Genomic DNA, 24,896 nt, shown 5'->3' with positions numbered 1-24,896 from the left:
GAAATTTGAATTCCGGAAGATAGTTTTATTCTTTCTGTTTTATTTTATTGTTTTTTTTCTATTCTATTATTTTTTATTCAAATTCAAATTTATTCTATTCGAAATTTGACTTTTGGAAGGATGTTATATTCTTTCTATTTTATTGTTTTTCTTCAATTCTATTCATGTTTTTTCTATTCTATTCGGATTCCAATATATTCTATTTGAAATTTGAATTTCAATAGACGGTTATATTCTTTTTATTTTATTATATTCTTTTTTTACTTCATTTCTTTATTTTCTATTCAATTTTATTCTGTTCTTTTATTTTCTATTCCATTGTGTTCTGTTTTACTGTATTCTTTTCTATTCTTTTATTTTCTATTGTGTTATTTTCTATTCAATCCTTTTATTTTCTATTACATTTTTTACTATTCTTTACTTTATATTATTTTCTGTTTTTCTGGTTATTTTCTAATATTTTTATTTTCTATTCTATTATTTTATTTTCTATTTCATTATATATTGTGACAGGAAGTCAGGTAAATCTGTGGGTGTTGTCACAGACGGGACATACATTTCTGCCTTGTTTAGACAATACACCAATTGTTATTAGGCGTCGGCTGCAAAAGTAACCAGAAAGGGTCTAAGGGCGTTGGAAAACTTCAGCTGTTCAGAATGAGGCAATTAAGGCCTCTATAAGTAATCTAGAGGATTACCACTGATCTGCTGCATCCTGATGCTTTCTGAGTGAAGGAGAGCAGTAGCTGAAAGTCTTCTGAGGAGGTGAGGAGAGGATTGATTTTTCTGTGTGATAAAAATCAAAAGACTATTTGTTTTTCTGCTGTATGACCAGCAGTGTCTGCCCAGCACTAGGCTGTGCCAGACTCCATAGATAGGTTCCTGTGTGGTGAAGATAGACGCCCCAAGTGGCCAGGGTTTATTTTATGTTTAATTTTGTTTATGCTGTTTGGATGCTTGCACTTGTTTCCAGCAAGATGGAAGAATAAACCAAAATCTTTGTTTTCAACCGTCTTCGACTGCCTGTCTGTATAAATTCAGTGTGTAGTGAACCCATCCAGGGGGTCACACACCCCCACTACCGAGCTAACCCCTTACAATATATATATATATATATATATATATATATATATATATATATTATATATATTTTTTCTATTCTATTCCTTTAATTGTATTTATTCTATTTTATTCTCTCCTGAAATTTGAATTGAAATTTGATTTGAAAACTTCTTTAGTTCGAATTTCGTGCAAAATTTTTGTTTGGTTATCTTGTATTTGTTTGAATTTGTTACTATTGTAATTTGGACATTCAGATACATCCAAATTTCAGAATAATGAAAAATTCATCTGATTTTCGATTTGGAAAGGAACGGACCGCACGTGTCTATCCTGCATATGGTGACTTCAGGAATTCGAAAATTTCAATAGACGGTTGAATTCTTTTTATTTTATTATTTATTTTATTATATTCTTTTTTTATTTTATTTCTTTATTTTCTATTCAATTTTATTCTATTCTTTTATTTTCAATTCTATTTTGTTCTGTTTTACTCTATTATTTTCTATTCTTTTATTTTCTATTATGTTATTTTATATTCAATCCTTTTATTTTCTATTAAATTTTTTACTATTCTTTACTTTATATTATTTTCTGTTTTACTGGTTATTTTCTAATATTTTTATTTTCTATTCTATTATTTTATTTTCTATTTTTTTTATATATATATATATATATATATATATATATATATATATATATATATATATATATATATATATATATAAAATATATATTTTTTTCTATTCTATTCCTTTAATTTTATTTATTCTATTTTATTCTCTCCTGAAATTTGAATTGAAATTTGATTTGAAAACTTTTTTAATTCGAATTTCGTGCAAAATTTTTGTTTGGTTATTTTGTATTTGTTTAAATTTGTGACTATTGTAATTTGGACATTCAGATACATCCAAATTTCAGAATAATGAAAAATTCATCTGATTCTCGATTTGGAAAGGAACAAACCGCACATGTCTATCCTGCATATGGTGACTTCAGGAATTCATTAATGCAGACTTGAAAGGTTACTGAAAGGTCCACTTAAATTTTTTGGGTCAGTACTTAGGGCCAGATTCACAGCCAGCGGGCGCAACGTAACTTTTTTGATTTAAGTTACACAGCCGCAAATTACACAAGTTAGTGCCCGATCCACAAAGCACTTACCTGGAAATTTGCAGCGGTGTAACTTAAATCCGTCCGGCGCAAGGCGGGCCCAATCGAATGGGGCGAGTCCCATTTAAATTAGGCGCGCTCCCGCGCTGGACGTACTGCGCATGCTCCCGACGCTATTTTCCTGACGTGCTTTGCGCAAAGTTACGTTGCGCCGAGTTTTGTGAATCGCGACGGGTAAAAAAGAGTTGCGGCGGGAAAAATAAAAGATTTCAAAAAATTTCAAAACCGACGCGGGAACGACGGGTATACTTTTGCATGGTAGAGTACCTTTACACTTTTGTAAAGGTATCCTATCTTTGCGACGGCAAACTAACACTTACGGCAACTTAACGAAGGGAAAAAGCTTTGTGGATCTCCGTAAAAGTGCTAATTTGCATACCCGACGCTGGATTACGACGAGAAATGCCCCCAGCGGCGGCCGCGGTACTGCATCCTAAGATCCGACAGTGTAAGTCCCTTACACCTGTCGGATCTTAGGACTAGCTATGCCTAACTGATTCTATGAATCAGCCGCATAGTTAGAAACAGAGATACGACGGTGTATCAGTAGATACGCCGTCGTATCTCTTTTGTGAATCTGGCCCACGGTAACTGCCATCATCTGTATAGACCTCAAGAAGCTACTGAAGCCGTTCCAACGACACGGAGTCCTGCCATTAAAAACTTCCATATGGCTCTTTGAAAAAGAAAATAAGGGAAGAGTTAAAAATAATCAAAAATAGTGTATTTTTTTGTGGCAGAAAGTCTCTTTGTAGGCATGTCACGTTGTTTCTCCTAATTTTTTTTTTTATCCCATTTACAAACAAATAGAAAAAAAAATAAAAAAAAATAAATAGAAAATATTTATTCCAAATTGCCTGTATAACCTGTAAATTATGATTCTCTTTCTTACAGAAATAGTTTTATTAGCATCAATTCCCAGAAGCTCAAGTAAAACCCCAACAGCATCCTGGCATCCTGGGGAATCAAATTGCCAACCACACAGAACCATTTCAGACACAATTTTCTGGAGTGATTGGAAAAGATACATCTGACTGAAAGAACATTTTTAGATAAAGAATGTCTTAAAATACTCCGGCGGTGCTCTGAAATTTAGCCACATGGAGAAGCAGAGAGATTTGTATGAACAACATGTAACCTGACATTTCAGGGAAAAAAATCAACAAAAACATATTCCATAAAAGAAAGCAGTTAATACAAATATGGAACCTATTGGCCTTACAGTTGCCATTTTCATGTTTTTTATTTTATTTTTTACAGTTTTAGGCCTTTTCTACAAGTTTGCAAATTACAATTTTTTAAAGCAGAATTTAAATTTCAGTTTAAAATCAGTTAAATATATTTTAGGTGCAAAAAAAGTAATAAAAAACATAGGGTGAAAATTCTTAGATAGTTTTCTTTATAAAGCAATCACAGCCTAAGCAGAAAAGCCTTTATCTTGCAAGCTAACTGTAGAGAAGGACAGTTGTGATCTGTATGGAAACAGCGGTCTCTCAGTGGAGGTCCGAAACGCCCCCTACTGACTCTTCAATCAATAGAAATACACTCAATGCTGAATGAAAAGCTGAAGCTCTGACTCTGGGGGCATCATGGGCCTCTACAGGGAGACCACTGCTTCCACACAGAGAGCAAGTGCAGCCTGCTGGCAGGGGACAGGGTTTTTTTGCTCAGGCTGTGGCTGATTTCTAAAGAGAACAACTATAAGACTTTGCAAACTTTGCATACACACACCCCCCAAAAAAAAAAAAAAAAAAAAAAAAATTATCTATAGTGCAGTAAAATGAATTAAAGAAAAAATTGTTAAAAATAATCAAACTTTGCATCTATTCTGACCTCTGCCTAATATTTTTTAAGTAATGTTATGGGTGTAATATATTATAGAAATATATTATAAACATGCTATATTATTTTATATTATAGTAATATTATTTAAAATAATACAATTAATAATTGATAATGTTATATTTTTTATTATTGTTTATATGTGCAGAATTATTTTCAACTTTTTAAGTAATGTTATGGGTGAGAGAGAGGGGGAGGGATAGAGAGAGGGGGAGAGAGATAGAGAGAATATGAGGGAGAGAGAGAGATAAAGAGAAGAGAGAGGGGGAGAAAAAAAGTGGTGAGAGAGGGGGAAGGAAGGGGAGAGAGAGAGGGGGGGAGAGAGGGAGTGAGAGAGAGAGTGCAGAGAGAGGGGGAGAATAAGAGGGGGGACAATGGAGGGGGGAGAGAGAGGGAGGGCAGAGATAGGGGTGAGAGGGGAAGGGGGAGAAAGGGGCAAGAGGGGGAGAAAAGAGAGAGAGAGGGGGAGGGATAGAGAGGGGGAGAGAAATAGAGAATGAGAGGGAGTGAGAGAAAGGAGAGAGAGAGGGAGAGAGAGATAAATAGAAGAGAGAGGGGGAGAGAGAAAGTGGCGAGACAGGGGGAAGGAGGGGGAGGGAGAGAGAGGGGGAGAGGGAGATAAAGAGAAGAGAGAGGGGGAGAAAAAAAGTGGTGAGAGAGGAGGAAGGAAGGGAGAGCGAGAGAGGGGGAGAGATGGAGTGAGAGAGAGAGTGCAGAGAGAGGGGGAGAATAAGAGGGAGGACAATAGAGGGGGAGAGAGAGGGAGGGCAGAGATAGGGAAGAGAGAGTGAGTGGTGGAGGGGGGATAGAGAGGGGCAAGATGAGGGAGAAAGAGAGAGAAGGGGAGTGATAGAGAGGGGGGAGAGAGAGATAGAGAATAAGAGGGAGGGGGAGAGAGAGGGAGAGAGAAGGGAGAGAGAGGGGAGAGAGAGGGAGATATAGGGGAGAGAGATGGAGAGCAGAGATGGGGAGAGAGAGGAAGGGGGGAGAGAGAGAGGGAGAGAGAGTGATGGAGGGAGAGAGAGAGATGCGAGAGGGGGGAGAGATAGAGAAGGGGAGAGAGAGAGGGGGGAAAGAATAAGAGGAGAATAAGAGGAGAGGAAGGAAGAGATAAAGAGAAGAGAAAGGGGGGAGAGAGGGAGAGATAAAGAGAGAGAGAGAAGAAAGAAAGGGGGAGAATAAGAGGGATGGAAAGAGTGGGGGAGATAAAGGGGAGAGAGAGAGAGGGGGAGAGGGGAGAGAGAGTGATGGAGGAAGAGAGAGAGAGAGGCGAGGAGGGGAGAAATAGAGAAGGGGAGAGAGAGGGGGAGAAACAGAGAAGGGGAGAGAGAGAGGAGGGAAAGAATGAGAGGAAGAGAGAGAGAGAGATAGATAAAGAGAAGAGAAAGGGGGAGAGAGGGAGAGAGAAAGAAAGAAAGAGGGAGAATAAGAGGGATGGAAAGAGTGGGGGAGATAAAGGGGAGAGAGAGAGGGGGGGGAGAGGGGAGAGAGAGTAAGTGATGGAGGAAGAGAGAGACAGAGAGGCGAGGAGGGGAGAAATAGAGAAGGGGAGAGAGAGAGGGGGAGAGATAGAGAAGGGGAGAGAGAGAGGGGGAAATAATAAGAGGAAGGAAGAGAGAGAGATAAAGAGAAGAGAAAGGGGGAGAGAGGGAGAGAGAAAGAGAGAGAGAGAGAAAGAAAAAAAGAAAGAAAGAAAGAAAGAAAGAAAGAAAGAAAGAAAGAAAGAAAGAAAGGGGGAGAATAAGAGGGATGGAAAGATTGGGGGAGATATAGGGGATAGAGAGGGGGAGAGAGTGATGGAGGAAGAGAGAGAGGTGAGGAGGGGGATAAATAGTGAAGGGGAGAAAGAGAGAGAGGGGGAGAGGAGGGAGTAAGAGAGAGAGAGAGAGAGAGAGAGAGTGGTAACACCTGTCAGGTTTTTGTTTTTTGCCATCTGTGTCCCTTTGGTGATATTTCCTTTCACTTCCTGTCCCATAGCCAAAACAGGAAGTGGGATGTTCCAATCCTTCTCCACTCTATCCAAAACTTAAAAAGAAAAAGTTCTGCCTTTAGTTACTTTAAGTGTGACTCATACTTGTAAAGTTAATTTAAAAGTGCTCTCCGCTGACAAGCTAAAATAAACACCTTGGCCAGAGTACTAAAGCACTACAACATAATAGAACATAATAGAACATAATAGTTGCAGCTCTAGGATGTCGCAGTGAATGCGGTCTCGGAGCGAGGTGTGTTATTTGGAAACTCTTTGCTCCCCAACGAGGGATTTGAAATCTCTTTAAGACACAACATAAAAAAACAAGGCATGAGGTGTAATTAAGTTTAATCTTTGATTTCCCGTGTACCGGCTCTTTTGATAAAGTTCGGAACACGCTGTGGATCTGAAATTGAATATCACCGCACTGACAACAAATCCCTTAACTGGGAGAATTTATTGTGTTTTCGGCTAAAATACCCAAGACGCCGTCTCTCTGCTGAGTCCGGACCTATCGGAGGCTTACTTCAGGAGGCTCCGCGTATTTATCAACTGAGCCAGACGTCACGCTAATGTACGGTGTGATATTTCCGCTACGGATCTGAGCAAGGAGAAGAAGCGAACACGAGTTTTATTAAAGATTCTGAGTGCCCTTCCTTTTGTTTCTGTAGATCTGAAATCTGGGAAACGTGCAATGAAGGTAAAGTAGTGTTTTAACCACTTAAGACCCTGACCAATATGCAGCTAAAGGACATTGCGATTCGGCACTGTATCACTTTAACTGACAATTGCGCCGTCGTACGCTGTGGCTCCCAAACAAAATTGGCGTCCTTTTTTTCCCACAAATAGAGCTTTCTTTTGGTGGTATTTGATCACCTCTGCGGTTTTTATATTTTAAGCTATAAACAAAAATAGAGCGACAATTTTTAAAAAAATTCAATATTTTTTACTTTTTGCTATAATAAATATCCCCCAAAAATATATATATAAAAAAAAATCCTCAGTTTAGGCCGATACGTATTCTTCTACATATTTTTGGTAAAATAAATCGCAATAAGCGTTTATTGACTGAAAGATGTTATACAGAGTAAAATAATACCCAACATGTCACGCTTCAAAATTGCGCCCGCTCGTGGAATATCGACAAACTTTTACCCTTAAAAAGGGTAAATAGGCGACATTTGAAAAAATTCTACAGGTTTTGTGTTTTGAGTTACAGAGGAGGTCTAGGGCTAGAATTATGGTTCTCGCTCTAACGACCACGGCGATGCCTCACATGTGTGGTTTAAACTACGTTTTCTTATGCGGGCGCTGCTCACGTATGCGTTCGCTTCTGCGTGCCAGCTCGTCGGGACAGGGCGTTTTAAATTTTTTATTTATTTTATTATTTATTGGGCAGGACGCAGGTTAATCCTCGGGAGCCATTTAAAGCCCATCACATGTCTAAAAACGACCAGCAATCACAATAAAGTGTATATAAACACAAAGATAAATACAAAGACGTGAATGTGATATACAGCAGCTTAGCACTCATGAGATGTATTGGCTGCATTAGTCATGCTGCACATCAATACATAATACATTGCAACGTGCATTAGAAACGCATGGCAGTACACGTTAATGTGTGTAAATACACTGGAAGTCCTCAGTTCAAATCCCAACCATGGCACTACCCACCTGGAGTTTGCATGTTCTCCCTGTACTTGTATGGGTTTTCTCCGGGACCTCAGATTTCCTCCCTCACTACAAAGACATGCTGGGAAGTTAATTGGCTCCTGTCTATATTGGCCTAAATATGTGTATGTATGAATGCGAGTCAGGGACCTTAGATTGTAAGCTCCTCGATTGTAGGTTCCAGGGGCGGCCCGTCCATTAAGGGTGCAAGGGCGCCTCCCCCCGTCCATTTTCTCCCCCCTATCCATGCCCTCCTCCCTATCCATGTGTCAACCCCTTTCATTCCAATGGGAGGGTGTTTTTTTTAAGCACCTGATTAGAGGCTCTAATAGGCTTCAAAATAGGGTGGGCGCGAATAAGAATGTAAACGAAGCTCACCCATGTATATTTCAACAGCAAAGTAATATTCACTGTTGTAACACTGATCCTCCTCCCGGCCAATCAGGAAGCGGATTTTGAGACCTGTCACCCCATTGACTAAAAGGACATGGGATCCTATTAGATGCCTAGGAGGAGACACACGCCCACCAAGATGGAGGAACGGAGGAGATGCCTGATCCTGCTGCCGATGCCCAATGCCCGATCCCACTGCCAATGCCCATTCCTGCTGCCGATGCCCGATCCTGCTGCCGATGCCCAATCCCACTGCTGATGCCTGATCCCACTGCCGATGCCCAATGCCCAATCCCACTGCCGATGCCTGATCCCGCTGCCAATGCCTGATCCCGCTGCCGATGTCCAATGCCTGATCCCGCTGCTGATGCACGATCCCGCTGCCGATGCCCAATCCCACTGCCGATGAACAATGCCCGATCCTGCTGCCTATGCCTAATCGCACTGCCGATGCCTGATCCCGCTGCCGATGCCTGATCCCTCTGCCGATGCCCGATCCCACTGCCGATGCCCAATGCCCGATCCCGCTGCCGATGCACGATATCGCTGCCGATGCCCTATGCTGCAGCCAATGCCCGCTGGCCGATACCCGCCACTTGCCACCTAGATGGGGTAAGACAACAAGCGGGGGGGGGGTTGGGGGGTTTGAGGTGCTGCCGGGGGGGTGGTTGTTTGCCGCCCCCCCCAAAAAAAATGTCTGCAACTGATAGGGACTGATGTGAATGTATAATATATATGTAAAGTGCTGCATAAATTGATGGTGCTATGTACCTAATAAATAAAAAATAAATAAATAAACATTTACATGCATCTTAAAGTGTTTCCATTAAGTTAATGGAAAATGTATCAGGAGATAAAAAGGTTCAGGTGTGAATGAGCTCCTAAAGTTTCTTTGGCGACTTAAAAATGTTGGATTAATGGAAAAGCATTAAGCTGTGTACTGACCCGTGTTGTTAGCCGCCTTCTTCTTTTTATTGTAACCAAACGATGTGTTATAAAAGCTAAACTGCGTTTTAGATTTAGTGGCCCATTAAAGAATTTGTGAAACTAAACACGTTTTTTTTTTTTTTTAAACAGGCTGTAGTCAAGCAGAAGAAATCTACAATAAACATACCAATCGAACTACCTTAATAAAGCCATTGTACTGTAAATGTATCTTTTTAAATAGCAAACGGCCCCAATCCTCCTCTTCTGGAGTCCCCCCACACTCCTAGCTCCTGCTCCTGCTGAGTGATCCCTATAGCAAGTGCACTCTAGCGGGCTCCAGTGGCGTCACTAGGGGGTTGCTATTGGGGCTATAGCCCAGAGTCTCTTGCCACAGGGTCCCTGCCTAACCAGCGGGTCACTGCTGCAGCGGGGGGCGGACTGCATGAGAGAGGTGGATGAGAGGAGAGAAGCGAATGGGCGGACGAGCAAAGATGACATCATCTCTCACCACCCGCCACACATCACCGCTCTTCCGCCCTCACAGTCAGGCCTCTTCAATGTGAGAGCGAGTTGCGACAGGGAGAAGAGAGATGACATCATCTCCCACTGCCCGCCACACATCAGCACTGTTCTGCCCTCACAGCGTGGGTCTCTTCAAAACCACTATGGTGCCCATTTAATCTGTGGTTGAAGCCACAAAGTATTGGCTGCTGCTTAACCACTTAAGCCCCGGACCATATTGCTGGTCAAAGACCAGGTCACTTTTTGCGATTCGGCACTGCGTCGCTTTAACTGACAATTGCGCGGTCGTGCGACGTGGCTCCCAAACAAAATTGGCGTTCTTTTTTCCCCCCACAAATAGAGCTTTGTTTTGGTGGTATTTGATCACCTCACGGTTTTTAGTTTTTGCGCTATAAACAAAAATAGAGCGACAATTTTAAAAAAAAATGAATATTTTTTACTTTTTGCTATAATAAATATCCCCCCAAAATATATATATATATATATATATATATATATATATATATATATTAAAAAATCCTCAGTTTAGGCCGATACGTATTCTTCTACATATTTTTCGTAAAAAAAAAAAATTGCAATAAGCGATTATTGATTGGTTTGCGCAAAAGTTTTATGGCATTTTTATTAATATTTTTTTTTTTACTAGTAATGGCGGCGATCAGCGATTTATTTTCGGTACTGCGACATTATGGCGGACACTTCGGACACTTTTGCCACATTTTTGGGACCATTGGCATTTTTATAGCGATCAGTGCTATAAAAATGCATTGATTACTATAAAAATGCCACTGGGAGGGAAGGGGTTAAAACTAGGGGGCGGGGAAGGGGTTAAGTATATTCCCTGGGTGTGTTCTAACTGTAGGGGGGGTGGACTCACTAGGGGAAATGACTGATCGCTGTTCATACATTGTATGAACAGATGGTCAGGCATTTCTCCCCTGACAAGACCGGGAGCTGTATGTTTACACACACAGCTCCCGGGTTCTCGCTCTGTAACGAGCGATCGCGGGTGCCCGGCGGTGATCGCAACCGCCAGGCACACGCGCAGGAGCGAGCGGGGGGCGCGTGCCCCTATTGGCTGTTGAGAGAGATGACGTATAGCTACGTGCTCTCGCCCAGCAGAGCCGACCTGCCGTCGAATAACTGCGGCGGCTGGTCGGCAAGCAGTTAAGGACCAATCAGAAGAGTGTCGGCATGGCATCCTGTAGTCCCAAAATAGAGCGCATGACATTTATTAATACTTATTAAAGCTGGCCATAGAGTAATCAAAATTCATCCGGTTCAGCAGCTACTGGGCAAATTTTGATATAAGTCGATCGATTCGCTTCAGCCAAACAGGAATGCTGGAACACTTGTGTGAATGGAGGTCTCCAGGGGCGGACTGATAACTCATGGGGCCCCCGGGCAATAGAAGATTATGGGGCCCCTGGGCTTACAGATGGCCACCAGGCCAGGAGGCAGTACGGAGGCGGGGCAGCTAAAATCTCGGGATTTTCACATAAAAAAAAAACATAGATTTTTACATACCGTACACACGGTCAAATTGTCCGATCAAACACGTCCGTCGAACATTTGTTGTCAAAAAGTCAGATTGTGTTTATGGGCCTTAAGAGTTCTCTTCACTGGAACTAAAAGGGCCAAGCCCAACCCTTGAAAAACAAACCCACACCATAATCCCCCCTCCACCAAATGATTTGGACCAGTGCACAAAGCAAGGTCCATAAAGACATAGATGAGTAAGTTTGGGGTGGAGGAACATGACTGGCCTCCACAGAGCCCTGACCTCAACCTGATATAGAAGACCTTTGGGATGAATTTAAGCAGGGACAGTGAGCCAGGCCTTCTCATCCAACAACAGTGCCTGACCTCACAAATGTGCTTCTGGAAGAATGGTCAAACATTCCCATAGACACCCTCCTAAACCTTGTGGATGGCCTTCCCAGAAGAGTTGAAGCTGTTATAGCTGCAAAGGGCGGGGCCAACTCAATATTGAACCCTACAGACCAAGACTGGGATGCCATTAAAGTTCATGTGTGTGTAAAGGCAGGCGTCCCAATACTTTTGGGCCATTGGTGTCATATATGTGTATATTGCAATTTTAATGCAAGTTTAAGTACAAGAACCAAACATATTCTTTCATACCCACAGTACATAAATAATGATGCCATCAATGGCCATGAGTTTGAGTTTAGATATTACACTAATGCCGCGTACACACGATCGGTCCATCCGATGAGAAAGGACCGATGGACCGTTTTCATCGGTTAACCGATGAAGCTGACTGATGGTCCATCGTGGAAAGTAAAAGACAGCGTGGACGCTTCCTGATGACGACATATTGAAACGTACGTCGAGGCGGTACGTGAACACGCACAGCACCTTCCGGTCCAGCTGGTTCCTCATCATCGAGAGGTGGAGCGCACGCTGTAAGTCTCCCCAGCACGGACAGCGTTCACTTTTGCACAATTGTGACTATATATTGTGACTGTCTTTTTGTATTTTGGATTTTCATTTTATGTATTTTCATTCTCACTAGCACCCCCTGTCTTTTACTTTCCATATTTGCATTCATTATTTGAGTTTTTGGGGAGCAGCTCTCATATATTTACACATTTCATTTATGTAATTGTTGGCGCGAGATCCTTACCCATACGCCTACACACCATCGGTTAAAAAAACGATCGGGTCAGAACGTGGTGACGTAAAACACAACGATGTGCTGAAAAAAAAAAAAGTTCAATGCTTCCAAGCATGCGTCGACTTGATTCTGAGCATGCATGGATTTTTAACCGATGGTTGTGCCTACAAACGATCGTTTTTTTTTCCCATCGGTTAAATTTAAAACAAGTTGGCTTTTTTTTAACCGATGGTTATATAACCGATGGTGCCCACACAAAGATCAGTTTGGACCGATGAAAATGGTCCATCAGACCATTCTCATCGGTTTAACCGATCGTGTGTACGCGGCATAACAGGCTATAATAAAAAAAAAAAAACACCAAAGGGTTCTGTCGTTGGAGGTAAATACTGTCATTGGAAAAGCAAATGGATATTTCATTCATTCCTTCTTTTATTTTCCCTTTGAACAAAAAAACAAAAAACAAATTCTCTATCCTCTAATTCACATAAATTGTCCAATCAGATGTCTATTCAGAATTGTGGCATACATTCACAAAATAAGTAATTAAGTTCCATTCACAGACTTGTTTCAAATCGGTCCAGAGACAGATATAATTGTGTTCTATTTAAGCGCTCTGTGAAATCATCTGTCAACATTCGTTCCAATTCTGCATTCATTCAACAGCAAAACACGGAAGCTTTTAAATCTGCATTCGCTTTAAAAAAAAAATGGAAAAGGAACAAATAAAACCCATTGAAATTCCTCCTGTGTTTGTCCTCTTTAAAGCTCCGTGTCTGTTGTTTGATCGTATATCCCTTTCATTATAATGGTTAGCTACAGTGACCAGCATGACGTGCGTGAAAGAGATTGAGATTGTTACAATTGGTGAGGTCCCGACCACCGTCCATGTTTCTTTTTCAACTTTTTTTATCATTGTTAGAAACAAATTTCAGGTTTAAATTAGGACACATCTATGTATGTTTCCATAAACAATAAATATAAAATCCTTGGGTAGACAACAAGGCTGAACCCCATGGAAGTAACACCTCCAAACCCCCAACATGACCCACCACTGGACATGATCATCATACAATTCTATTACACTCTATACATAGAACACTACAACCCCCAACATGACCCACCACTGGGCATGATCATAATACAATTCTATTACACTCTATACATAGGACACTACACCCCCAACATGACCCACCACTGGACATGATCATAATACAATTCTATTACACTCTATACATAGAACACTACACCTCCAACATGACCGACCACTGAACATGATCATAATACAATTCTATTACACTCTATACATAGAACACTACACCCCCCCAACATGACCCACCACTGGACATGATCATAATACAATTTAAAAAACAATTTATACACAAAGTAAACACCCCCTCTCCATCCCTTAAATAACCTTACTACTAGTAGGTCAAACTACCTATAATGCAACTCCATTACACTCTGCATATTACACATATAACCCCAATAGTAACCACCAGCATGTTCCCCTTGGGACCAAGGAAGACAGAATTTTGTAATTGAGTTTCTAGCCGGCCTACATCACTAGGTGTTCTCACTCCTGAAATCTCCAAAATCTATTACAGGGTTTCTCAACCAGGTTTCCATGGAACCCTTGGCTTCCTCCAGAGGTTATTGTGGTTCCTTGAGCAATGAACAATTTCTGTCTCTCAGAAAGTTCCCACTGACACCATTGTTCTTTTTATCTATCCGTAAGGGTGTAATTCTTCCTAATGGCCACAAGTGTAAGGGGCATTTTTCCCCGCCAGAGCAATTCTAAATGGTTAGCTCCCGCACAGATCATTGCTTTGATCCATCCCAGAAGCCTGCAGAAAAAAATCAAGGGTTTTAAATCCCACCAGCTGTGTGGCAGGCAACTCAATCCAAACAAAATGGAACTTGTCAAGGCAGATGTTGATTGTCCAAGTGTCAAAAAGTGTCATGTGATTGGACTACCAACATCTGTCTTGACACATTCAATGGTAATTGGATAAAGGAGTAGATATACATGCTGGGATATGTTTCGACACTTAAAGGGGTTGTAAAGCTTTGCGTTTTTTCACCTTAATGCATCCTATGCACTAAGGTGAAAAAACATCTGATGCTTATAGGCCCGCCCAGCCCCCCATTTACTTACCTGAGCCCTCGAAAAGCCCCGCGTCGTGAATGCGCTGGCTTCTTGGCCGGCTCTTCTCGGCTCATTCATTGGATGATTGACAGCTGTGCATCCATTGGCTCCCGGTGGCGGGGCCGAGTAATACAGTCGGCGGTCATAGCCACCGTCTGTATCACGGGAGCGCTCCCGCAAGCTAACCCCCTTGGGAGAGCGCTTTCCAGAACGGCGGTTAGCTCTTGCGGGGAGGAGCCGGGACAGCCGCTGAGGGACCACAGAAGACCAGGATCGGGCCACTCTGTGCAAAACGCGGTGCGCAGTGGAGGTAAGTATGACATGACAAAGGTTTTTATAAGCAGTGAAACATCTTTGACATTACAGAACAAGTCCACTTAAATGTTACCAACTGTTACTAGCTAGAACCATTTTCACACAGGTCATAGAGCTCTTCTCTGTACTTATATTTAGACATGTAGGGTAATTCAGAAGATTTTTGGTGTAGAGCCTATGCTCCATGGAATGGAGACATGCCATGTGAGATGACTTAGACATCATTGGGCGACTTTCGGCCTACCCAAGAGACTCCAGTCTACCTGGACGGAGGTCTAGTGAAAGACCCTGAGTACCCTGGAGGGATGATATAATGTTCACTTCAAACACAACAATTAAATTACCTGTCTTTTATGCCACACATATCAATCTGCAAGTCGCTGAAATTCCCCAGGACGCCGCGCTGAACCAAGATGAGGTCCTTGGGTTGATTATCAATAAAGATGAGTCTCATACATCCTTGAAATGACGAGATTGGATTTATACAGGACGAGGTGGCTGGATGATCCGGACAGCCTGTTTTGGTAAGAGACAGACACCGCGTCTAATCAGATTCATAATCTCACATAATGCGTTTACTTTTTTTATGAGCGCTATTGATGGATGACCCCAAGGTCCCAGCATTCCTGATGTTCTTTTATTACACAAGCTTTTGTCATAAACTCTCAGGTTATGAGAACAGAACTCAGCACAGTATTTTATCGATGAACGGACCGGATTCTTATTATGTTCCTTTTATCTGTTCATCACACATATAGTATTCACATTTCATTATGGGATTCTATTTAAATTGGAAAGACCTTTGCATTTGAAATTGTGTGTGTTTATATTGATGCATGTGCCAATGTCTTTCATGACATTTCGCTCTCCTGCCACCTCTCTACCACCATAGATTGCATTGCATGAAACTATCTATCTAGGTTTGCCGCTGCCACCCCCTATTCAGGTGCCCGAACACTTTTCGGGCCCCTGAATTACAGCGACAGGGTATTATTTGGAAGCACCTGATTAGAGCCATAGGGCCAGATTCACGTAGAATCGCCCTACGCTGCGGCGGCGTAACGTATTACATTTACGTTACACCGCCGCAAGTTTTCAGCGTAAGTGCTTGATTCACAAAGCACTTGCCTGTAAACTTGCGGCGGCGTAGCGTAAATTTCGCCAGGCGCAAGCCCGCCTAATTCAAATGGGGCGGGGACCATTTAAATTAGGTGCGTTCCCGCACCGAACGTACTGCGCATGCTCCGTCCCTAAAATTTCCCGACGTGCAGTGCGCTAAATGACGTCGCAAGAACGTCATTGGTTTTGACGTTAACGTAAATGGCGTTCAGCGCCATTCACGGACGACTTACGCAAACGACGTGAAATTTCTAATTTTGACGCGGGAACGACAGCCATACTTAACATTGGCTAGACCACCTAGAGGGCAGCTTTAGTTTTACGTGGCGTATCTCTACGGAAACAACGTAAATTTACATCGACGGGCAAAGCGGACTTTCGTGAATCGGCGTAACTAGTCATTTGCATATTCTACGCCGACCGCAATGGAATCGCCACCTATCGGCCGGCCTAGAATTGCAGCCTAAGATCCGACGGTGTAAGTCGGATCTTAGGGCTATCTATGCGTAACCTGATTCTATGAATCAGGCGCATAGATACGACAATCGTATCTCAGAGATACAACGGCATATCAGGAGATACGCCATCATATCTCTTTTGTGAATCTGGCCCATAGTCTCTAATAGGCGTCCAAAAAGGTAAACAGCAGGCGCCATGCTGGGTGCTCGCAGTTCACTTAGCGTTGTGCTAGGAAAGAGAATGAGAATATTTGCTTCCCTAACACTGAACCGCCTCTCAGCCAATCAGGTGCTCGGGTTTGTTACCTGTCATCTTATTGGCTGAAATGACAGGCAATGTGATTGGACGCCGCCTATTAGGTGTCCAATCATAGCAGAGGACGGGAGAAGACACCGAGGAGCGTGGAGGACACCACCATGACCCGCTGCCCCATGAGACAAGGTAATTGCCGGACTGGCACAGTAGCGGCAGTTGATGGGCACAGTAGCGGCAGTTGATGGGCACACTGGCAGCAATTGATGGGCACACTGGCAGCAATTGATGGGTACAATAGCTGCGTTTGATGGCACATTGGTGGCAACTTATGGGTACAGTTGCGTTTGATGGGCACAGTGGCTGAATTTGATGGCACAGTGGCTGCGTTTGATGGGCATAGTGGCTGCGTTTGATGGCACAGTGGCTACAATTGATGTTTTTGTTTTTTTTTTCAGTTTGTTTGCGCCCCCCCAAAAATTGCCCATCTTTACAAAATATGCCTTCTTCTGTAGGCATCCAACCCTCACACGTGCCCATCATGAAGAATTCCGCCCCTTGCAGACTTGCACGAGCATCGGGAGCATGTGGCACAATGTCGGCTATTGTACGCAGGCACCGTCTACAGCTGATCGTTAATTCCGATGTTCAGAGGCTTTAGGCGGCTCCGTATTGCGCAAGCGCTGCGCATGCGGAGTACCAGGCAGGCATTATTCAATGGGGGAATTTCTCGTCAGAACACCGGCATGCCAAATCGGCCCAAAGTGAACGTTGGCTCAAACCTGGAAGCTGATTGGATTCTATACACTCCTGTTTTGATGTATCTCACCCCCCATGGGTTCAGTTCTCAATTCAAGATAAGCACCTCTGTTCCCCGGAAGACTTTTCTTAGGGTTCAGTATAAACGCCACCAACGCAGTTTGGTTTAGATGACCTTATGTTAAGTATTGTCTTTTTTTTATACATATGACCCCCATATCAAATCTAGAGCATGCCATCAATTTATTGAAATTCTTGTTTTTAACATATTAGGATGGCATAAGATCCCACTCACCTCCAAAATAATAGCGGTGTCCTGTGGAAATCTGTAGCGGCATGGTGACGTGGACCGGTGTCGTAGCCCCATTGTCTAATGTTAGGGAGACGCGATGTCTTCTGGCGTTAATTGCAACCGTGTGCCATAAACCATCATTTAAACCACTGCCTGAAAAACAAAAGGAATTTATTTCTTAACCACTTAAGGACCCCTTCGGCAGAATGGCACGAGCACGTACCTGTACGTGTCTCTTTAAGGCCCAGCCGACCCGGTCCGAAGCTCCGTGACCGCGCCCGTGGGACCCGATTGCCGCCGGTGTCCCGCGATCGGTCACCGGAGCTGAAGAACAGGGAGAGGTGTGTGTAAACAAACCTTCCCCGATCTTCATTGTGGCAATGTCACTGATAGTCACACGTCCAGCCCCGCCCCCCCTACAGTTATAAACACATATGAGGTCACACTTAACCCATTCAGCGCCCCCTAGTGGTTAACTCCTAAACTGCAATTGTCATTTTCACAGTAAACAATGCATTTTTATAGCACTTTTCGCTGTGAAAATGACAATGGTCCCAAAAATGTCTCTGCCATAATGTCAGAGTCACGAAAAAAAATCGCTGATCGCCGCCATTAGAAGTTAAAAAAAAATATATATTAATAAAAATGCCATAAAACTATTCCCTATTTCGTAAACGCTATAAATTTTTCGCAAACCAATCCATTTTTTTACCAAAAATAGGTAGAAGAATACGTATCGGCCTAAACTGAGGAAAAATAATGTTTTTTATATATTTTTTGGGGATATTTATTATAGCAAAAATTAAAAAATATATAGCATTTTTTTCAAAATTGTCGCTCTATTTTTGTTTATAGCGCAAAAAAAAAAACTTGCAGAGGTGATCAAATACCACCAAAAGAAAGCTCTATTTGTGGGAAAAAAAGGACGCCAATTTTGTTTGGGAGCCACGTCACACGACCGCGCAATTGTCAGTTAAAGCGACGCAGTGCCGAATCGCAAAAAGGGGCAAGGTCCTTAACCTGCATAATGGTCCGGGTCTTAAGTGGTTAAACTTTTATGATTTAAAATATATATATATATGTGTAAAAGGAGCTTCATCATGTCAAAGAAATGGAGTCCTTTTTTGAAAAGAAGACAAGTGGTGAGCAAGGTCAGGATGTGTTATGGCCACCTCGAAAAAAGAGCTTGGGGATAATATATTCTCTTCATTCTCACTTATGCCTGTCCTCAGATAACCGCTTCTCTTTGGTTTCTGTTACCTGGTTATTTCTTCAGTGATACTTTTTTCCTTCTCTGATCTTTTTCTCAGTTAAATATTCTCAGATTACTCTGACCTTTTCCTGATTTGTTAGCTTATCATGCTGAGACAACTGAAAATGTTAAATAAAAAAAAATTACATAACTTCTTAAATGTTTTTAGCCATACTGCTAAAACATAAAATGGGAGAAATATTGTGAAATAAGATTTTCTAAATTGAAAGTGGGACATTTAACTTAAACAGGAAAAAAAATCTAAAACAAATTGCTAGGAGGTTGGACTTTGCATGACTCTTTCGCTATTTTTTTCTTCCTGTCTCTAATATTGCCGTATATACTCGAGTATAAGCTGATTTTTCAATTTTTCTGTGCTGAAAAAGCCCCCCTCGGCTTATACTCGAGTGAGGATCTCCCGCTGTGTCAGTCTTAACTGTTTTGCGCCGTCCACACCGTCCACTGTAACAAATGCCCCGCCTCCTCCTCGTCTGTGATAGACAATGCTGGGAAACTGAATCAGTGTTCCGTCTATCACGGACGAGGAGGCAGGGCTTTGTCACAGTTGATGGTGCAGAACAGTTAAGACAGGTATATGAGGCTGAAAATGGGGAAAGTAAGGCTGCAGATGGGCACAGGGAGGCTAAAAATAGGCAGTGAGGCTGCAGATGTGCACAGTGAGGCTACAGATGGGCACAGTGAGGCTGAAAATGGGCACAGTGAGGCTGAAAATGGGTCGTGAGGCTGCAGATGGGCACAGTGAGGCTGTAAATGGGCACAATGATACTGCAGATGGGCACCGTGAGGCTTTAAATGGGCACAGTTTGGCTGCAAAATTGTCAGTCTATTTTTGTTTATAGTGCAAAAAATAAAAACCGCAGTGATCAAATACCACCAAAAGAAAGTTCTATTTGTGGGGAAAAAAAGGACGCAAACTTTGTTTGGGTACAGCGTCGCATTACCGAGCAATTTTCAGTTAAGGCGCCGGACATGACGTAGGTCACCACGGCGACCTATGCCCGGAAGTGAGAGCAGATACCTGTATTACACAGGTATCTGCTCCCTCCTCCCCCTTAAAGGAGCCAATTGTGACATCAGAGGGGGGGGGGGGGATTTCGAAGCATTTTTGGGTGGAACTCTGCTTTAACCTATGGTCTATAAACTGAAAAAAAAAATTAGTTGGCTTTACTTAAACCTATGGTCTAAAAACTAGAAAAATTTAGTTGGCTTTACTTAAACCTTTGGGCCCGGATTCAGAAAGCCCGGCGTAACTTTGTGCGGGCGTAGCGTATCTCAGATACGCTACGCCGCCGTAACCTAGTGAGGCAGGTTCTGTATTCAGAAAGAACCTGCGCCCTAAGTTACGGCGGCGTAGCGTATGTGGTCTGGCATAAGCCCGCATAATACAAATTATCCAGGCAGTGGGCGTGTTGTATGTTAATGAATGGTGACCCCACGTAAATTACGTTTTTTACTAATGGCGCATGCGCCGTCCGTGGACTTATCCCAGTGCGCATGCTCCAAATTACGCCGCAAAGCCTCATTGGTTTCGACGTGAACGTAACTTACGCAAAGCCCTATATTTGCGACCGACTTACGCAAATGACGTAAACGACGCAAAATTTGATGCTGGCCCGACGTCCATACTTAACATTGGCTACGCCTCATAGAGCAGGGGTAACTTTACGCCGGAAAAAGCCTTACGTAAACGACGTAAAAAAAATGCGCCGGGCGGACGACGTTTCTGAATCGGCATATCTACCTAATTTGCATATTCGATGCTGAAGTCTAGGGAAGTGCCCCTAGCGGCCTGCATTCGGAGTTACGACGGCGTATCTGGAGATACGCCGACGTAACTCCTTTCTGAATCCGGGCTATAGTCTATAAAATAAACTGGAAACATTGAGTTGGCTTTACTTAAACCTATGGCCTATAAACTGGAAAAATGTAGCTGGCTTTACTTAAACCTATTGTCTATAAACTGGAAACATTTAGCTGGCCTTACTTAAACCTATGGTCTATAAACTGGAAAAATGTAGTTGGCCTTATTTAAACCTATGGTCTATAAACTGGAAAAATGTACTTGGCTTTACTTAAACCAATTGTCTATAAACTGGAAACATTTAGCTGGCCTTACTTAAACCTATGGTCTATAAACTGGAAAAATGTAGTTGGCCTTATTTAAACCTATGGTCTATAAACTTAAAAAATTGAGATGGCTTTACTTAAATCTATAATTTCTGACAAGTTAAGGTATGCATTCCTAACTTAAAACACTATGGTCTATAAACTGAAAAAAAAATGAGTTGGCTTTATTTAAAACAAGAAAGTTAAAAAGCATAACAAGTCTAATGAGTCAGACAAAAATACATTTAGGTGACAGAACTTAAAAAGCTGACGCAAATAGTTGCCTCAATTTTTTGAGTAGACCCAGCACAATATTTTTTACAATGCATTGACCCTAAAATGCACCCAAACTCCTTTTGTTCAACAAGTTCCATGTGATGATTTTAAAGTTGCATGGTTACATAATTGTGTGAAAATTGTTCTGCCTAATGTCTGAACATTTCTCCCCGTGTCTCTTGAAAGCAAAAAAATAAAACCTGAGTTGTCCTACTTCAAATTTCTGCATTTTGTTTTGATTCCAAGCCTATGGCCACAGAGGCAATTAATGTTAAGCTCCCGTTGAGTTTGTCAATATCCATAATAACACTTGGACATTAAAGACTGTTCACAAAAGACACCATCTACAAGAGCGATGTCAAATGTTCACAGAAAATAACTCTCCCGCAGAGGTTTTAGAAATGTTCTTTTTGTGGGAGGCCCATTTAACCTCCGAGGCTTGGCTATACCTCAGAGGAACGAGAGAAGTGAAGGGACATCAAAACCTCACCAGCTTTATATCTTCCCCTCTGATTACGGACTGTAAAATATTTATTTAATTACATGAGATCCGAAAACTTCAAATCTTTCAAATCTTGCTACTAAAAAGCATCAACCTTTTATTGCCAACAATTTTTTTTTTTAGATTTGGATAGAAAGATGAAGGATTATAAAGACTGGGGCCCAGATTCAAGAAGCAATTGCGCCTGTGTAACCATAGGTTACACAGCGCAATTGCTTACTTGCCCCGGCGTAACGAGTGCTCCTGATTCAGGAACCTCGTTACGCCGACTGCAGCCTAAGATCTGCGCGGCATAAGGCTCTTATGCCCGCAAATCTTAGGCTGCATTTTTGAGGTGGACGCTAGGTGGCGTTCACGTTGTGCTCAGTGTATAGTATGCAAATTGCATACTAACACCGATTCACAACGTTGCGCGAGCCCTGCGTACGCAATTTACGTTGTTTACGTACGGCGGTTTTCGCGCAAGGCTGCCCCTGCTTTTAGCAGGGACAGCCCATGTTACGTATACCCGTCGTTCCCGCGTCGCGAAATTAGAATTTTACGTCGTTTGCGTAAGTGAATCGTGAATGGCGCTGGACGCCATTCACGTTCACTTTGAAGCAAATGACGTCCTTGCGACGTCATTTGCCGCAATGCACGTCGGGAAAGTTTCCCGACGGAGCATGCGCTCTACGATCGGCGCAGGAACGCGCCTAATTTAAATGATTCCCGCCCCCTACGGGATCATTTAAATTGCGTGCTCTAGCGCCGGGCATTTTGCCGGCGCGCCCGCGCAATTCACGGAGCTTCTGCTCCGTGAATCAAGGGCAGCGGAGCAAATTTGCGGGGGCGCAGGGCAAAAACGTTGCCCTGCGCCTCCGTAAATAATGCGCAAATCTCTTTGAATCCGGCCCTGGATTTTTTTTTCTTGTGCCTCTCTGCAGGAGCTTCCTGCAATAAAGACCACTCACTGCTTCTCTCTCTTCTTGTGCAGGTTGACTGGTCTTGTCTCCGCCCCCTCCTGTAGTTTTCTAAAAAGCAGACTGTAGAAGGTGGGGCCTGTTTGGGCCCCTCCCACAGCTCTGTTCTCTCCCTTTGTGCTGCATAACTGATCTTGTCTCCGCCCCCTCCTGTAGTTTACTAAAAAGCAGACTGTAGCAGGTGGGACCTGTTTGGGCCCCTTCCACAGCTCTGTTTTCTCCCATTGTGCTGCATAACTGGTCTTGTCTCCGCCCCCTCCTGTAGTTTTCTAAAAAGCAGATTGTAGTGGGTGGGGCCTGTTTGGGCCCCTCCCACAGCTCTGTTTCTCCCTTTGTGCTGCATAACTGGTTATGTCTCCGCCCCCTCCTGTAGTTTTCTAAAAAGCAGATTGTAGCGAGTGGAGCCTGTTTGGGCCCCTACCACAGCTCGATTTTCTCCCTTTGTGCTGCATAACTGGTCTTGTCTCCGCCCCCTCCTGTAGTTTTCTAAAAAGCAGATTGTAGTGGGTGGGGCCTATTTGGGCCCCTCCCACAGCTCTGTTCTCTCCCTTTGTGCTGCATAACTGGTCTTGTGTCCGCCCCCTCATGAAGTTTTCTAAAAAGCAGACTGTAGCGGGTGGGGCCTGTTTGGGCCCCTCCCACAGCTCTGCTTTCTCCCTTTGTGCTGCATAACTGGTTTTGTCTCTGCCCCCTCATGAAGTTTTCTAAAAAGCAGACTGTAGCAGGTGGGGCCTGTTTGGGTCCCTCCCACAGCTCTGTTTTCTCCCTTTGTGCTGCATAACTGATCTTGTCTCTGCCCCCTCATGTAGTTTTCATATTCATTACATTCAATGACAAATTCCTATGAAAATTCCAATACCTAGAATTTAATAGTTTATAACTGTTATTATAGTTTTTATTATTATTATTATTATTTATTAACCACTTCAGCCCCCGGACCATTTGGCTGCCCAAAGACCAGAGCACTTTTTGCGGTTCGGCACTGATTCGCTTTAACTGACATTTGCGCGATCGTGCGACGTGACTCCCAAACAAAATTGACGTCCCTTTTTTCCCCACAAATAGAGCTTTTTTTGGTGGTATTTGATCACCTCTGCGGTTTTTATTTTTTGCGCTATAAACAAAAACAGAGCGACAATTTTGAAAAAAAAAAAACAAGGCCGATACGTATTCTTCTACCTATTTTTGTTAACAAAAATCTCAATAAGAGTTTATTGATTGGTTTGCGCAAAAGTTCTAGCGCCTACAAAATAGGGGATAGTTTTATGACATTTTTATATATATTTTTTTATAACTTTTTTCTAGTAATGGGGGCGATCAGCGATTTTTATCGTGAGTGCGACATTATGGCGGACACATCGGACACTTCTGATGCCATTTTGGGACCATTGTCATTTATACAGCGATCAGTGCTATAAAAATGCAATGATTACTGTAAAAATGACACTGGCAGTGAAGGGGTTAAGTGCTTCCTAGGGATGTGTTCTAACTGTGGGGGGGAGGGGCCGTATTACAGGCAACGTATATATACGTTGATATGCCCAGCTGTGCCATTCTGCCGATGTATATCGGCGTGACACAGTCCTTAAGTGGTTAATAATAAGTAATAATAAAAAATAAAAAACTATAATAACGGTTAATAAACTTAATATTTTAATTATAATATAACTCATCCGAATGTTTTTTGTTCTTTCGGGTTTTTCGACCTTACTGATTTTCAAATCTTCGTTCTTATTTTTGGATTTTCATTCTTTCTGATTTTCAAATTTCATATTTTTCAATATTTGTTCTTTCGAATTTTCGTTTCCCAAAGAATTTGTTAAACATTTTTTTCGTTAATTCAGATTTTTCAAAATTAACGAACATGCCGAATATTGACAAAAAAAAATAAAAGAATTTGGAACGAAACTAATGGCACATATCTAGGGGATTTGGGGGGCAGCAGGCGGTAAGAATTGTTCTCGGAAGGGAAATTTGGGGAGTTGTGCTAGGAAAGGTGATATTGGGGGAGATTTGTGAAGAAGAGGGGGATGGGGAAGAGGATTTGTGCTAGGAGGGGAGATATTTTTTTTGGGGGGGGGCGTATTTGTGCTAGGAGGGGACATTTTTCTAGGTGGGTATTTGTGCTAGGAGATGACATTTTTCTAGTGGGGTATTTGTGCTAGGAGGGGACATTTTCCTAGCGGGGTATTTGTGCTAGGAGGTGACATTTTCCTAGGGGGGTATTTGTGCTAGGAG

The 24,896-nt window shown here is 42.5% G+C and overlaps 1 protein-coding gene across 1 annotated transcript in view; it reads right to left on the bottom strand.

Annotated features, from left to right (window-relative positions):
* Positions 1-24,896, bottom strand: part of CNTNAP5 (contactin associated protein family member 5) — a 373,233-nt gene that overhangs the window by 204,947 nt on the left and 143,390 nt on the right. The window contains exons 8-9 of the mRNA XM_040358233.1: positions 17,546-17,695; positions 15,006-15,177 (exon numbers count right to left, since the gene is read on the bottom strand). Of these exons, the coding sequence (XP_040214167.1) occupies positions 15,006-15,177; positions 17,546-17,695 (322 nt within the window). The remainder of the gene's footprint in view (positions 1-15,005; positions 15,178-17,545; positions 17,696-24,896) is intronic.

The sequence above is a fragment of the Rana temporaria genome, chromosome 6 (genome assembly GCF_905171775.1).
Source record: "Rana temporaria chromosome 6, aRanTem1.1, whole genome shotgun sequence".
NCBI classification, from domain to species: domain Eukaryota; kingdom Metazoa; phylum Chordata; class Amphibia; order Anura; family Ranidae; genus Rana; species Rana temporaria.
Note: the sequence above shows the minus strand (reverse complement) of the source record. Positions and strands in the feature narration are given on the sequence as shown.